Consider the following 16346-nt stretch of genomic DNA (forward strand, 5'->3'; position numbering starts at 1 on the left):
GTGTGTGTGTGTGTGTGTGTGTGTGTGTGTGTGTGTGTGTGTGTGTGTGTGTGTGTGTGTGTGTGTGTGTTTGTGTGTGTGTTTTGCATTCTCCAGTTGGACAGAGGTGGAAACACAAAATATTTTATTTTCAGGTACTGCCCTTCCGTTGAGCTTTCCTTAATTGCGAGACTGCATCATTTTTAAGTAAAAACAATTGTTCGATATTTTTTAGGGTTGGTTCATGCTAGAAGAGAAGAGGTTTGTCGTCCCACCATGTCGTAAATCAAAAGTGTGTATAGCTGGAAGTGAAAAGTGAGAGAACTAGTTGTGTAAAGAATGAAGAGAGCCGACCAGAGAGAGAAGTTTAAACCCTGCTGACTTTCTCCCCTCCTCACAGCTGGATACCTGTTTCGGGTGTGAATGTAGGATTGCTGTTTTGGAAAGTTGCAGAAATTGTTGTGCAGAGCGTCCCGAATTATGACGTATGAAAGGTAGCTTTTTAACCATTTGACAAACAGTTCGGATGAAGCATACTGGTGCCTTGAATACGAAGCTACGGCCGATTAACTTAGTTCAGCATGATGACTGGAAGCAGGGTAACAAAATCTGTTTTTTTTTCACACAGAAATAACATTGCAATTCATAATGGTCCTCATATCTTCAGTTTATTTGATTTTCTGTCTTATTTTCTGTCTGCCCATTTGTGTGTGTGTGTGTGTGTGTGCGTGTGTGTGTGTGCAACTGCCCTGGCCAGTGAGATTAATAGGGCTCACTGTAATCAGGAGTTAATGGGAGGCTCAGAGATGTCTAGACAGTGTAACTCCTACACCCAAAACACTAGGGAAATATGGAAAGGACAAAAGGGGGGAAAAATATTTTTAATCTTAACTGTATGCAGCTATTATGATAGTAACATCATCCACAGAGACAAAGCTAATATTGAAAGAATGAGGCCAAATCATAAGAGCATGCACATAAGTGTGAAAGTCAACACAGAGATTTACTTTGGAACAACAAGCTAATGTAAAAAAATTGTATTTTTCATCACTCCCTTTTGAGTATAAATCGAGAAGAGAGCAGAAATGTGGAGGGGAGTAATGAAGGGAGGGGTAAGAAGAGGAACACACACAGCATATCATCAGACTTTCAGTCACAACCTCCCAAAACCACAGAAAAATAAATAAGCCAAAAGCGGGAGAGAAAAAACGTATGCGTGTGGAAAGAATGATCTCATATTTAGTCATGTAGCTTTACATAACAATACCCAGGACATGACTAAATATTTTATTATTTTAATTTTATGACAAATTTGTCAAACGGCAGAGCTAAAGGTCCATATTGGAAAGAGAGACAGAGAGAGAGAGAGAGAGAGAGAGGAGAGAGAGGGAGGAAAACCTGGGTGGCCAAAGTGCTGCTTATGAAGTGTACGTTAGAGCTGATTGCTGGAAAAGCACTTATAAAGTCATTGACGTGAAGATGAAAGAAACTCCCCTGATCAGTGAACCATCTGCCAACTCTGGCTAGCAGGATAACGCTAATTACAAAAGACTACATGTGACAAATGTGTTTAGCATAAAACGAAAGACTCCTCCAATGAGTTTAGAGATGCATGCTGGAGAGCAGCTCTCGCAGAAGGCGACTTTGAGAGCTCAAGAAGTTCTTTATGTTGAAACTGAGTTGGAAGGCTACAACACAGTTGCAGTAACAACTTTGTCATGGTGGTAAAATAAGAGTAAAGGGTATAGGCTTTCAATTATAGCCGTTGGCTTTTAAGGTAAAAGGTTCTGCATTGGAAATAATCAAGCTGTGCGGCAGGTTCCTCATAAGCAACTATGAAGCATATTTTATCTCTAATATCAACTATAATCATCTGCATTATGCTGTAGTAATTGTACATGTCAGTGTGAACATGAGCAGAGTGGGGTTTTCCTAAGTCTTGCTATTATCTAAAATGGCTCCTCTGTAGCTCGTTGTTCACTTTCGTTCTGAAGCTGTGAGAGAAGTAAGCTTTTAAACATGATATGATTCCAACAGGTGTTTCTCAAGGTTTTGGGAAACTGTAAAATTGTAATTCAGCTTATGTGCTTTGATCTGCCTTCAGGCTCCTGGATCCATCCACAGATAGAGAAAAACATTTCCATTTGCTGGATATCCACTCAGTACAGATGAGTACGAACACCAAGAAATCCAGACTGAATTGATTCTACTGAATCATGACTTTAAACAGTGGAGCTCCACTTACAGGTGACCAAAATACTGTTGTCAGCTTAGTCAGTCTCCTCGTTCTTTCAGACTTCTCGGCATACACCAGAGTTCAAAATATGAGCGTTAAAACAAATGAAACATGGCACCCTGAAAATACACAGCAGAGAGTGGGTAACCTTCTTTCAGAAAATAAACACAGACATTACTCAGACTCCAGGAGTGGGAGGAGGGGGTGTGAGAGCTGAGGCAAGGTGCTGACATGGGTGACGGTGGGTGGGGGAGCCGCGCAATGAGGTTTTCAGTGTGGCAGTGGAGAGGGAGAGCAAAGAGGTTGCGTTAAGAGAACAAGGGTAATTTGGAAAGGAGGGGCTGAGGGCTTGCAGCAGTTTGGCGAGTAGGAGGTGAAGCTTTGGAGAAAGGGGGGGGGGAGGAATTGGGAGAGGGAGGGAGCAAGGGAGAGCAGGGAGATATATGATGTGGTATTGGGGTTTACCCGACTTCCACACACATGAACCCTACCTTTCGCAGGCCCACCCGGCCGTGTAAACGCCCCAGTGACTGGCTGTTAAAGGGTTAGGGTTAAAGTGTCCAGCCAATCAGAGGGCGGGACCTAGAGGAAGGTGGGACAAGTGAACCAATGAGTCAGCTTCTGGGTATGGAGAGAGAAGGAAAGAAAGGCCAAGAGAGTCCCAGTGACACAATGAAGGAGAGGAAGATGGGTCAGGAGTTAAACTCATCCCCCTCACTCCCTCTGCTTCCCACTGACTCCCTCCCTCTCACATTGTCAACTACAAATTTGCCTAATTGGCGAGACCCTGACAAAGGACATTGCCAATGTACACAGGCTTACAGTGCAAATATAAGTCTGCATATGCAGTTACTGTACAACTACATTAATCTGCCTCTGCTTAGCGTTTGTCACACCAGTTGTTCCTCCACTCTTACGCCAATGTTGTTCTGTATGTATATGAAAACAAGAGATAAAAAAAAGAGGGAGAAAAGTGTCAAGGAGAAAGAAAGAGAAAGAATGAAAGAGAACGAGAGAGGAGTGTCTCCTTTCAGATTTACAGTGGCGGTGGGAGAGATTTGGCAGTGCTCTTACAGCACACTGAGGAAGGAGCCAGAGGAGGAAGACAGATTTACATGGTGAGAACAACTCTGGCTGCTCTGGAGCAGCACACTGAACACATACTGTTCTCCAGTGATCTCTATATTTCAAAAAAAACAAAAAAAAACGATTAAATGACAATTTCTCCAGCAGCGGGATAAACACAATACTTGCATACTAATAGTCCACACTTTTTTTCCAGCCTCAGTGATCCTGTGAGAGTAGTGAAATCATGTTTCCGAACAGCCGTTCTTCCCAAGCCGCCTACCGGTGCTTAGATTTTACCGTGGTATTAAGATGATATATGGACTCAACATGCAATAGTGATGTAGTGTCAAGATTGTCTTTCTGCAATGTGCTGTAAGATAATTCATTTACAATTCATGGACTGAAGTGCTACTTTGCATTTGAAATATAGCAATGACATAATAACCTGTCTTGACCAGAAATACACAGAATTTATCAGCCACGCTAGCATCGTGGCCCCTAAGAAGATAAAGTAGTCCGTGAATTTAAACGGAGTAGTGTTGTTTCAAATCAAACACGCCTGTTTTGCACTTACGGAAAATGACGATCGCAATATTTGATCGCTTCTTCTTTTAATTGGCATATTGCAATCGGACAGAGCATTACCACCAATATTTGGCCGCGGTTATTGCTCGCCAAAATACCTGACATCTTGTTTGCTAACTTGACAATTGTATTAAAACTGATAGTAATTAACATGATTTTACATTTGATTTCTTGTGTGTGCCCCCTGATTTCTACAAGGAGGAGCCATCTCTGCCATTTTCTTGCCGGTTTGGTAGTTCCTCAACCCTTTCGCTACGTCACCAAGATAGCGAGCATTGAAGGTGAGAGGTGTTCAGCGTTCTACACTCAAGTTTTAGAACGTCATGAGTACACCATCCAGGTACTCGTTGTGCACTGCATTTTGCCATACTTGTCAGTGTGAACACACGTATGCACTTTAAAAACTAATGGCGGATTAAAAAAGTGTCACCAAAACTTGCTATTAGTATTGTTAATAAAGCGGTCTAACTTCATAACGGGCAACCAAAGCAACAACTAGTAGCCAATATCAGTGACCTGTCAACCAGCATGAGTGAATGGCAACTTCAGTTGAAATGCAAATCTCTGCAATGCTCCAGAGATATATTGCTCTTGGTCCGACCATAACCTCTGACCTCCCAGAAGGGACAAGCCAAAGGAGAACTTATCCTCGTGGATCAGTTCATTTGTACAGTATTAATATGATCAGTTAGTCCAGTTCACTGAAGCTGAAAAAAATAGCAAGTTTTACAAAAGTATATAATTTGAGACGCAACATTAAGTCTTGTTCAAAGATGAAGAAAATCCACTTCACATCCAGACATCTTGGCAACATTTTTGGTTTAACACTGAGGTTGTTGCTATCAAAACCTTTTTCTGTTTACTCCACAAACATTTAGTCACCCCACAAACTATTATTAATTTCACTCTGTGTAACCAATAATAACAGAGCAGAGCAGGAAACGGGCCATTATGAGTCTCTAAGTGAAGGTCTGTCCTGTGTGTTTCCACTCTGACGATAAACCCCTGTAGGTGTGTGTGTGTCTCTGTGTGTGTGTGTTTGTGTGCCTCTTTTGGGGTTTTACTCCTTATTTAAGACCAATATTTACCCAGCAGCCCCAGGGTGAGATTACCTCATATTCTCCCGCCCAGCTGTGCTTTCTCAGCGTTTCCATGACAACGGGCGGAATGTCCCATCGTGTTTATCTGCCTGCCGGGAAAAAACAGAGAGCGAGAGGAAGAGGAGGCAGCGCGGGGAGATGGAGAAGATACGCTTAGGTTGAGAGTGTGTATACAAGGCACATACTTGTGCTCTCACGATATGTGTGATATGTGTTGGTGCAATGATAGCACCAACACATGTGTTGGTGCAATGATAGCAATGTAGCATCCAAAACTAGTCAATGAATACTTGTCAACAAAGTGTAACATAGTTGTATTCATATATGATGACAAATTCTTGCACTGAAGTATTCACATGTACCCTCATACAACGGTTCGTATGATATATTTTGAAAAGAATCGAGTGATGAGTGCGCCTGCACAAGGCTCTGCAGTGCAAAACCTGTTTAGGCAACAAAACTACTTGGTAAGGTTTAGTATAAGATCAGGATTTGGGTTAAAATAACTACCGGTTTTTGTTTTTTAAGTACGGAAGTTGCACGGCAAATAAGTCAACATTGACATCTGGTTTCACACGGTCACATGAAAGTCTGGTGGTCCAGGTCTGGTGAGGGTGTCTTCAGATACTGTGGTCCTGCTCTCTGGAATGAGCTGACTAATGAGTGGAGGTCCACCACAACTGTGTCCACTTTCAAAAGCAGCCTTTCCTATTCTCCCAGACCTAATTTGTGTGTGTGTGTGTGTGTGTGTGTGTGTGTGTGTGTGTGCGCGCGCGCGCGCGCGCGTGTGTTGCTGTGTGGTTGGATGTATGTATATATTTATGTTGTTTTTGCTACCTATGTTCTTATGATTATGGCTATCCAATATTGTTATAGTTTGACTTTAAATATAAAGCAGTTTGAGTTAATATATAAATAATATTGCCATTATACTATATCGCCTGTCCTGGCTGCACAATGACGTGGATTACATATGAATTGTGAGATGTATGAAAATGATAGTGCATTACTTTCGTAGCTGTGCACAGTGTATGAACACAGTTAATTGATCATAAACATACAGATCAGTTCATTTTGACAGTATTAATATGATCAGTTACTTAGTCAGTTACTCAGTTCTGTGAAGCTAAAAGTGAGGATTTCCCAATGCCTCTGGAACAATCCATCATCATGAGTGGGCTTTAAAACCACCAGCACTACAAAAGCTGAATTCAGAAACTGTTAGAACAGCACAGTCTCTCCTCCTTAAACCACTTGAGTTGCCCTTGAGTAACTTATTTAACCCCAAGAGACGAAAAGTCTGTAGACTGTTTTTGTTCTGGACAGATCCAGTTTATGTATGAAATGTGACCTTTCTCGCTGCTTATTCAATTATTAGGTAAATCAGAGTTTGTGTTCGTAGTCAAACTACCTAATTTACTAAGTATGATGAAATTAAATTTGAGTTGGTGTCCTCCCCACATAGGGACAAACTGAAAGAACTGCAAAAATGTGCTGTATACTGCACAAATGAAGCATGTGAAGTTCTGGGGAACTGTGTATCAATTTTTGTCATTATTGGTTTTCAGAGAAGTGTGAACAATGGAAATGGGTGACTGAGCTTTAACCTGAAGGAACATAGTATTCAAGTCAGATTTAAATGATCAGACTCAACATCTTCCACTGTCATCATCAGCAACAATAACAAGTTTGGTCTCTGTAATGCAAAGCTCGTTATAGTGTCCGAGCAGTTACACCAGAGGTATAAAGCGCACAGTTACACCAGTGGCTCTCTCAGCAGTCCCTGCAGTGTGGACTCTGTCCTGCCATGGAAACGGACAGTTATTTGCTTTAATTTGCAACAGAATAGCACGTGGTGTATAGTGACTGTTAGGGAATGTTCTATTTGGTCCTCTCCCGGCCTGTTTAAGTGATAAAAGTGTCATTATTTAGCCTCTGAAGCAGAGGGGAGAGTGCAAACAAGACTGTATGACCCTCTGTCAAGAGCCTCCGTTCTTCAGAAGCTCATTAAGGGCCTCCAGGAGGACAGCGCATCAATTGGCAGGGTCCTCCGGCTTCCTCTTGGCCTTTTTAAGCCTCTCTCCTTGGATTCACCCTCACTCACTGGCCGACTAAAGTTAGAAATGGACTCGATTTAGAGGTAGAGGGGACATGAAAGATATCGCGCTGTGAGGAGGCATAGGCGACTTATTAAAACAGCAGGAAAGGTCCTTGGACTTGAGCCAAATAGGATCTCACCCTGTAGTGCTCTGACCGGATTTGGAGACATTTGGACTTGTTGAGATGCTTCTCTGTTTTGGTTTCTCCGTCTGCTGAATGAGTTCAGCCAGACCTGAAAGCTTTGATTGGCGTCACTTTTGCGCTTGACAGAATAGCAGACAGGCTATAAAAGTGTCTTATTCTCTGTGAGACTGCTGTATGTGACTGAATGTGGAGATGCAAGACCGCTTAGTCGACTCCACGTTAATAGATTTTGTCAACGACATGAACCTGATGGAGTTTCCGCAAAAGTGCACTTTGGGAGCTAAACAGCAGGTGGATAATGACTCATCCAGCCCGCGGCTGAGCGATTCGCCCTGGAGCGACTTGGAAAACGACGTGCGCACTGTGGATATCTGTGCCGTCATGGGCGCGCCGAAGTACTACAGCCGCGGAGCGCACGGGCATCACAGCAAGTCCAAACGGAGGAGGATCATCTCCGTGGTCCAGCGGCAGGCGGCCAATGTGCGGGAAAGGAAGCGGATGTTTAGCCTGAACGAGGCGTTTGATGAACTGAGGAGGAAAGTTCCTACATTCGCCTACGAGAAGAGACTGTCCCGTATCGACACTCTCCGTCTGGCCATCGTCTACATCTCCTTCATGACGGACCTGCTGGAGAACACCTGAGTCAGATTAGTCCAATGTGAACTTTATTCCTTGGAGATTGTATTGCGTTTATTAATCACCTGTTCGAACTGATGAACTGTTCAAAATTTACATTCATGTCATCTTTACCCAAACTGTGATGTGGGTCAATTTCTGAAATCAAGAAAACCAACACATATTTGAAACTATACAGACGTTTTCTTGACAACGTTTTCAAATATTCCTATCACACAGAAAAGTAAAGCAATTACATCAGAATATTATTTTGCCAACGACATACATTATTAGACGTCACCTAAACAAGCCGAGAGCACCTCCTCTAAATATTTGACTTAATATATGTTGTGCCTTAAAATAAATCTACTACAATAATGTGTTCTTTGCTCTACATTTAATTTGAACTACAGGACACTATAGGATCATACGATCATGCTCAGTCAATGCCCTGACAGTTTTATGACCCCAAATCTCTTTTTGTATTAAATGGCTGCATTAAAATATGTGAAAAGTGTAAATATTTAAAACAGTAACGTTTAATATAACTTTCTAGAGGATATGCTATATGTACATATATAGATTTCTATGCAAGACTGAAGCTCCAGGTGTTATTTCAGCACCTTGGAGAGCGGCATAGTCTCACCTGGCCTGATGTCAAACGTCGATCAGGTGTGATTGAGTGCAGCTTTACCTCAAAAGAAAGTGAGAACAAATCTGAAATTTGCATTGGCCCTTTAAAGCCTTTATCAACCGTGTCACGTGCAAATGAGTAAAGATTCGGCGGATTTGAATGGCAAACCCAAAGCTCACTGCGTGACGCTGGATGTTATCTTTAGCACTGAGGTGTTAATTGAGTCTGTTCAGGGAAATCCAGGCCCGAAAGGCACTGGTGGAGGTTAAGGGACCAGACCGCCACTGCTGCGGACCTCCTCGTGTGTCAACCGCCTAACAGAGGCGAGGCCTCCCTTTAGAAAATGCACACCACAGACCACCTCCAAAAGTTGCCATATCTAGTTTCAGCCACATGTAGAGGAATCCCTGCTGGATTTTGATATTGTTTCGTGGTAAACCCCAGAGCTGGGTGGTCATTTGTGCGTGTTTAGACTCTGTGTGCGAGTATCTCTCTCTCTCTCTCTCTCTCTCTCTCCCTGCCTCTCCCTCTCCCTCTCTCTACCTAGTCCATCTTTATCACCTCCAGTGTTTGCATTGCGCTCCAGCCGTACACCGCCTTCAGCGACCCCGCTGTGAGCAAGGATCCGCCCTGAGAGCAACCTGGGACGGCCCGTCTTTTAAACCTGAGCCGCGGTGTCCAGATCCCTGCGGGAGTCAGACCCATTTAAGCGCATACCTCAACGCGGGGCCGCTGACGGGAAAATAAACACCTCCCTCTGCTTATACGAGCAGAGACCTCCTGCTGTGACAACCTCCTGTGTTTCAGTAGGTTTGATATCTTTCACCGCCACCACTGCTCCCAGTGTCTAGACCTGTACAACACACAGCAGGCTTGTGGGGGATTTCTGTTACAAATAAGTTGGAAAATGGCAAAAATTAGCCCTATTGTCAAACATTTTTTTATAGACATTGAACAGAGAGTTGATTTGTTTGATTTACAATACATCAAAGAATAAGAAACAGCATTATTCATTTTGGGGGGAAAAAAAACAGTTCCTGTTCTTGCACAAATCTACACCTGTGATTCAATTATACCGCCTCTGTACACTTTCCCTTACGCAATCTGGCGTAAAGCAGCCTTAACACAATTTTTGATATTATAGCTAGAACTCTCCTTCCCCTGCAGTATTGTGTTACACCCCTCCTCACCCAATCACAGCGCTCCCCAAAATCCTCCTGCCCGCTATACCCGCTATAAGAGCCCCGGTCGTCCCAGTCTTGCAGACACCTCTCCCTCTCCGTGGCGCCCACACCCCTTTACAGGCCACACTTCGTATTACCTGTCGTGTTTGCTGATGTATCCAGTTCGTTGAATTTGGGTCAGGAGTTATTACGCTCCTACAGACTATAGAAACGGTTTGGAAGACTATGCGGGAAGAAGACTCCTCCCCAATGGACAGTGCAGGGAACAGCGAGGAGGAGACCGACCGTCAGCTGCCGCGGAGGGGCGCGAGGAAGCGGCGGGTGACACGGAGGCGCGCGGACGAAGAGGAGGGAGACATTGAGAGTCCGAGCCCCGGGACGAAGAAATGCAGAAAGAGCTGCGAGGGCGGAGGCGGCAGCGCAGGGAGCGGCGACAGCGAAGCCAGCAGCAGCCCCGCGCCCTCCTTCGATGACCTACAGACACAGCGCGTGATGGCCAACGTCCGCGAGCGGCAACGGACGCAGTCCCTCAACGAGGCATTCACGTCGTTACGTAAGATCATTCCCACCCTCCCGTCGGACAAACTCAGCAAGATCCAGACGCTGAAGCTGGCGGCCCGGTACATCGACTTCCTGTGCCAAGTTCTGCAGAGCGATGAGCTGGACGCGCGGGGGACCAGCTGCAGCTACGTGGCGAACGAGCGCCTGAGCTACGCGTTCTCGGTCTGGAGAATGGGGGGCTCGTGGTCCTTGTCTACAACTACCCACTAACAGGGCTGCTGTGGATGGTACAGAAAGGTAAGATGAGTGACTTTCACTATACATCCTGCAGGGAGACGAGCTGTGCCAAAATGCACATTTTACGCACAACCACCCGGATGAAAAGTAGTTGTAATGTTCCAATATACTTTAGCTGCAATATTTGTATGGCATAAACCACTCCTAAAAGTAATTAAGTCTGTTTCATTTCGTAATGAAAGGGGTGTGGGTCGCTCCAGACTGAATACAAATATAAAAAAATAAAAATAAAAATATTTGCCACATGATTTGTAAGACAGCCACAACATTTCACCAGCTACCTTAAACTTAAACTGCTGCTTACAAAGTAGGAAATATGCATTTTTTTCTGAATACATATAGAGATGTTTGCATTGCTTATGGCTACCTCATAGGTCACAACCAGATTACATCATTGTAATTTTTTTTTTCTTAATCAGATTTATATTTCTTTCACAGATCATCCAGCCTGAAGAACCAGTGGATCAGATGGACTGAAACAGGCTTAACACAACTGAAGAGCCAGCGACTGTGCTTCAGGCCTCAGAGGAGAGCAGCCTTTTCATATTTCCCGTTGCAAGGACTGTAATGTTTGCAGGGGAGCACTTAGGACAGACAGGACGGATATGAAGAAAGAAAGACCACTGCGACTATGAATGTTGTAAAAACTAAATGAGCTCTGAGGAACTGCTCTGTTTTGAAACATGAGAGAAAAATGACAATTCATTCCACATTGTGACATCCTGTGACAATGTTTCACAGCAAATGAAGTATTTCGTATTTATTTTTCTACACAGACTCGAATTTCCTTCTCCCCACTCAAATAAAAGTTATTTATTTTTGGGATATTACAGAATGCTGAATGGATCAGGAGTCTGCACTTTTTGAGTGTTGTAAATATTTGGTAATATCTTGAATAAAAGATATGAAAGTATCATTCTTACCTCTCAATTGTCTAGATATTCATTATAGGCTTCAATTGCAGCTCTATAACAAGAGGCTGACTCACAAACTAATAAAACAAGGGTGGTTATTTGACACAATTTTTTTTTAAATACCTCACTTTTTTGGCAACAAACTCATATCCCATAGTCTCAGTACTTTGAGCCGAGTTTATTTTCATTGTTTGTTGCTGAATCTAACTACTAAACCATGCAGTGGAGGGGGCAAAAGTAAACACCTCATACCCGGGGTTTAGTCTGTAGTGATTTCTTCAGCTCAGGGATCTGGGGAAGCCATAATTAGCCGGTGGTCTGTTTGAACAGCGTGAATGTAGAGCTGTGGGAGGCATGCATGATATTCCCAGATGTCCTCCAAGCCACAGGTCAGCATGGGAGTCTCCTGCAGGTGCTACAGCAGCTACCCCAAGAGCTCTAACAGATATACGGGGTGGATGTGGGTCATAACGCAAACTGAATAGCCTGTGTGGTTACATAACTGATGAAAAATAAGTAGTTATTAACCTATGAACACCATGATTAAAACAACAAAGACAAATGGGAAAACAAAATCATCTTAAAATGTATAGTTTTAAACTCCAAACTGTCTTTTGATATTAAATCTTTCCTAAATATTTCAAATTGTTGAATTGAAATGATGATGCGTTCAGGTTGTGCCATCAAAAGACTTGTCGCCCTGAAACAATATGCATAAAAACTACCCCCAGAAACTGAGCAAATATAAGGATTTCATAGGTACAGTCAATCATTAATCACTCCTCTCTTAAAGACAGGCTCATGAACCAAACCTATCAATCTGCAGAAAATAAGTCTTCTTCTGATTTCAACAAAAGCGTAATCACTAATTGAGCATTTGCACCCTTCCTGCCAAAAACATCTCTATAAAATGTATAAATGCAAATATCAATGCATTTTCTGGACTAAAATAGATCATTATTCAGGGAATGTAGGACTAGAACAAGACTAGATGGGGCCCCATTGCCTTTACTTGACAAAAGTTTCCTTCCCGTAAATGTCCTGCGATAAATGCTTAAAGACGACACAGTTCCTACAGGAATAGGCTATTACAGGAGCACTTGGAATTGTCATAGATGAAAGATACTGAGAAACACCTCATAGTGCGTTCCATATCTCTCCATAGGGTTGTTGAGCGATGATTATGGGAGCATTACTGTGTTTTTGCTTCACGGGTTGCGTGCGGAAGGTAAAGCCATCAGCTCTGACCCGAGGTCCTCGCCTGCCATCGGGGGGAATCGATTCCCACCCTTAGATCACCGTGGCTGTGTTATCTTAAACTTGAGGCTGTTGCTCTGACACAGTGGAATGTCACCTCTGAGGCTCCGAAGCACACACTCACACAAACACACACACACACATATATATGTTATACACACACCGATGGAGATTTCTCACGCCTACCAAACAGGGAAATACATTCCACAGAGAGAGAGAGGGGGAAGAGCGACTCAGCTCCTGCCCCACTTTGATGTTTAAGGTAATGGGATGACCGCTTGTTATCAGTGTGAAGGCATCTGGCTCTCTGGTTATACGTAAGTGTGCTATGATAAACTCTTTGATGACTGACACACTCTCTCTCTCTCCCGCTCATTAATCACAGTTTATATCGCCTTGCTATGGGCTTGCAGTCTTTACACTGATCTAAGAGTCAAAGGTGCAGGCTGTGTGTATTTTAGTAAAACCAGGAGCTGTAAATCTTTGTAAGGATGGGTTCTTCACTCCTCTACATATAGACAGTTGGTTCATCATGTTGTTTGTTTGCTCGTTTAAACTAGCAGAGGCCCTCCTGTCTTACCTCTCATTTGACCTATTTCAGCTTGATGTCTCCCTCATTTCCATTTTTCTCTGCAGTTCCACCTTTACAGGGTAACAAGAGCTGGTTAACATTACACCTCAACAACACAAAAAGCTGGACTGAGACACACACACACACACACACACAAGAGGAGAGAGAGAGAGACTAGATTTGCAAGCCTGGTTTCCATTAGTGCTAATTATCTGTTTCATGTCAACCTGAAGCAGTTAGTTTGTGTGTGTGTGTGTGTGTGTGTGTGTGTGTGTGTGTGTGTGTGTGTTTTACGGTGTAAATGTATCGCAAATCAAGACAATCATACTTGAGGACATTCTCTGAAATACTGCTTTGTATTTCACTGCAACCCCCATCTCCACTATATAGCAGCAATTGTGAGCATGTGAGATCTTAAATATTTAATTCTCCCTTTTTCCAGCCTTTTCTGTCTTTTAGTTGACAGGTGGCATCTAATAAGTTTGATGTGATGCTGTATAGAAACAAGTAACAAGTTTGGTTTGGTTGATGAGTCCAAAATGTCTTGGTCAAAGGCATGGTTGGTAATCTTCTTCAAAACAATATTTTGTTGAAATACTCATTACTTCCTGACAGCAATCAATAAGAAGAATGCTTTGTCAGAAAAAGAAGAAAAGCATGGTATCTGCGGCTGTCGCAGGACTGTAAAAAGCCTGTCCAATCATGCCATTTGGCCCAAATGGCATGATTGGACGGACTACCTGCCTGTCTTCCTGCATCTATTCTGCCCTTGCACTCATTGCTCTTCACCAGAGTCTTTCACAAGCAAAAGTATCAATGTTCATTGCTTATTATGTTTATGTTAATAATAATAATTTTGTCGGAGTGGTCTTGGATGGAGGACTGAAAGGGACGACTGTTGGTGTTGCCAAGTTGGCAACTTTCTCGCTAGATTTAGCAACTTTTGGATCTAGTGCAGCTACTTTCATTTGAAAAGAGTTGGCAACACTGGGCTGGGTTTATCAGTTGGATACGTTTTAAAATCTAGTGTAAACACTCGATTTAATTCAACAGACTTTATTGGCATGACATTTGATATGTGTCGCCAAAGCACAATTTTGTTATGAAATACAATAAATAAAATAAACAAATGGAAATGGAAATCACTGGAGTATCCCTTTAATGGCACACAGCCTCCTTAGTTAATAATTTGCAGTGAAATAATAAGGGGAGCATTTTTCAGAGAGCTATGCGAAAGCAAGCAAGCAGGAAGGAATAGAGTGACAGAGGAGTGACAGATAGGAAGTGAGGGCAAAGCAGCGCAGTAACATAATGAGCGCTCACACATTCCCTGAGGTCGGTGCCAACTGCACGTATCACTCCTGACCTGTGACCTCTCTAACTGACCCCGTCCCCAGACTACAGGGACCCCCAGCTGGACCACGAGCCACCACATTCACGTCGACAAAGCATCCACTCAGTTCACTAATACCTCTCAGATGGATGGACAGAAGAGTACAGAGAGACGGTGGAGAACACGGGTGGGGAGAAACATGGCGGCGGCATCTCAAAATGAACGTACAAGCGAGAAAAAGAGGAAGCAGCTCAAGAAAAGGGGGCAGGAAGGAGGGACCAAACTTATATGAATCCTCTCAGCGCTCCTGCCCGAGGTTGTTTATCTTGCAGATTGAGTTAAGCGCAAGCCTCTTATAACTCTCCACATACCAGACAATATCACAGTGACCCCGTTTTACGAACATAAACATACGCGCTTTATCAAAGACCAGCACGGCTCATTCAAACAGATCAGCTCTTTCTCCTAACTTAATTAACCTCGCCTTATACAAAGTTCCTTTATTGGATTTGGAGTTTTCTAATTCTGGCTTTAAATGGGGAACTTTACGGGGTCTGTTAATGGAGATTGAGTAGGTTTTCTCCATGTTTACCTTATAAAGCCACAGTGGTCTCTTATCATGCATACGTCTATGGACTATCAGTGTGGAAAAGGCTGAGGTCACGCACAACACACTGTGTGTTTTTTCTGGAGAGAGAGGCCATTGTTTGACTGAACACAGGTCCATTCACAATGATGGGAGTGTGGCTGTCAGTCGGGAAATGTATGTTTCCTTGTTGTGTTAATAGTAGAGAGAATTGTCCTGACTCTGCCCAAACACACACACACACACACACACTCAGTGTTGCATCATCCTGGATTATATAAAGTTTGAGTTTTTCCCTGTTGAAAGCAATAACCAGAGTAGAGCCGTAGTCATGAGCGAGTATGTGCACACACACACACACACACACACACACACACACACACGCATAGAAGGGTAAAGTTAGGGATGATTTGGCAGTAAAAGCGACTCCAGTCTTAGTGTTGGTCTAAGGGGAGCTGAAATCGTTGAAATCTTCAGCCTTCCCTCTGGTGTTTACTGTGGGGTGGTCTCTCTCTTTCTTTCGCCACCTTCTTTATTTCTCCGTCTTCAGTATTTCTCTCAGGACTTTGAGGTGGTCTGTCTTGGTTCTGTCTTTCCATCATCCCAAATCTCCCTCTTCATCGTACCTTCTCCTCTTATCTATCCTATAATCTCCTTTACTTTGTTTAATATCTCCCCTCTCTCATTTCCTCCTCTTCTTCAAACTCCCTCTCCTTTTACCCTTTTTGTTTACCTCCACACACAAATACAAAAACACTCATCATGCCTCATTATTTACTCAGTGCCGTTTGCCAAAAGTGTGTGTGTGCAGCGCCAGAATGTGTAAGTGTTCTTGGAGGAAAACCAAGCCGAGACGAAAAGAAAGATGCCGGGACTGTAAGAAAACAAAGTCTTGCTGATGCTGTGATTATCGCTGGCTTGCATTTTTAAAGCCTCCGAATCAGTGTGTGTGTGTTTTTCTTTACTTGGCAAAAAGTTTAAAATTATAACATTGTAATTGCTCTTCTGATTGTTTTTTTCTGCCTGTTTCTCCCTTTCTTCTCTCTCAGAAGGTGTTGGTTGTGTGATTTTATAAGACTGGCGTTTGGTGTCACATTAACCATTAGCTTGTTTTTTTTCTGGTCCTGTAAAACAGGCCTAAATGGCTCATAACTCTCTTCCCCTGGCTGCTTGGTGATGGTTAGTGCCAATTTCCAAAGTCTCTCTCATACACACACACACACACACACACACACACACACA

General features: G+C 43.2%; 2 protein-coding genes across 2 annotated transcripts; both read left to right on the plus strand.

The window, feature by feature from the left end:
• The first annotated feature begins 7404 nt into the window (after positions 1–7404).
• On the plus strand, positions 7405–8192 carry LOC116387280 (fer3-like protein). The gene has a single exon (XM_031854231.1). It carries the CDS (start codon positions 7405–7407, stop codon positions 7852–7854), a length of 450 nt encoding a protein of 149 aa, XP_031710091.1. The 3' UTR covers positions 7855–8192.
• Positions 8193–9527: 1335 nt separating this feature from the next.
• On the plus strand, positions 9528–11368 carry twist1a (twist family bHLH transcription factor 1a). Its single transcript, XM_031853990.1, has 2 exons — positions 9528–10443; positions 10882–11368. The coding sequence occupies exon 1, from the start codon at positions 9871–9873 to the stop codon at positions 10414–10416; it is 546 nt and encodes a 181-aa protein (XP_031709850.1). The 5' UTR covers positions 9528–9870; the 3' UTR covers positions 10417–10443; positions 10882–11368.
• The last annotated feature ends 4978 nt before the right edge of the window (positions 11369–16346 follow it).

Source organism: Anarrhichthys ocellatus, unplaced genomic scaffold (assembly GCF_004355925.1).
Source record: "Anarrhichthys ocellatus isolate YVR2014 unplaced genomic scaffold, GSC_Weel_1.0 scaffold14, whole genome shotgun sequence".
Lineage (NCBI taxonomy): Eukaryota > Metazoa > Chordata > Actinopteri > Perciformes > Anarhichadidae > Anarrhichthys > Anarrhichthys ocellatus.

Coding starts and splice junctions, on each gene's coding strand:
- LOC116387280 (XM_031854231.1), top strand. CDS start 7,405: ATGCAAGACCGCTTAGTCGACTCCACGTTAATAGATTTTGTCAACGAC.
- twist1a (XM_031853990.1), top strand. CDS start 9,871: ATGCGGGAAGAAGACTCCTCCCCAATGGACAGTGCAGGGAACAGCGAG.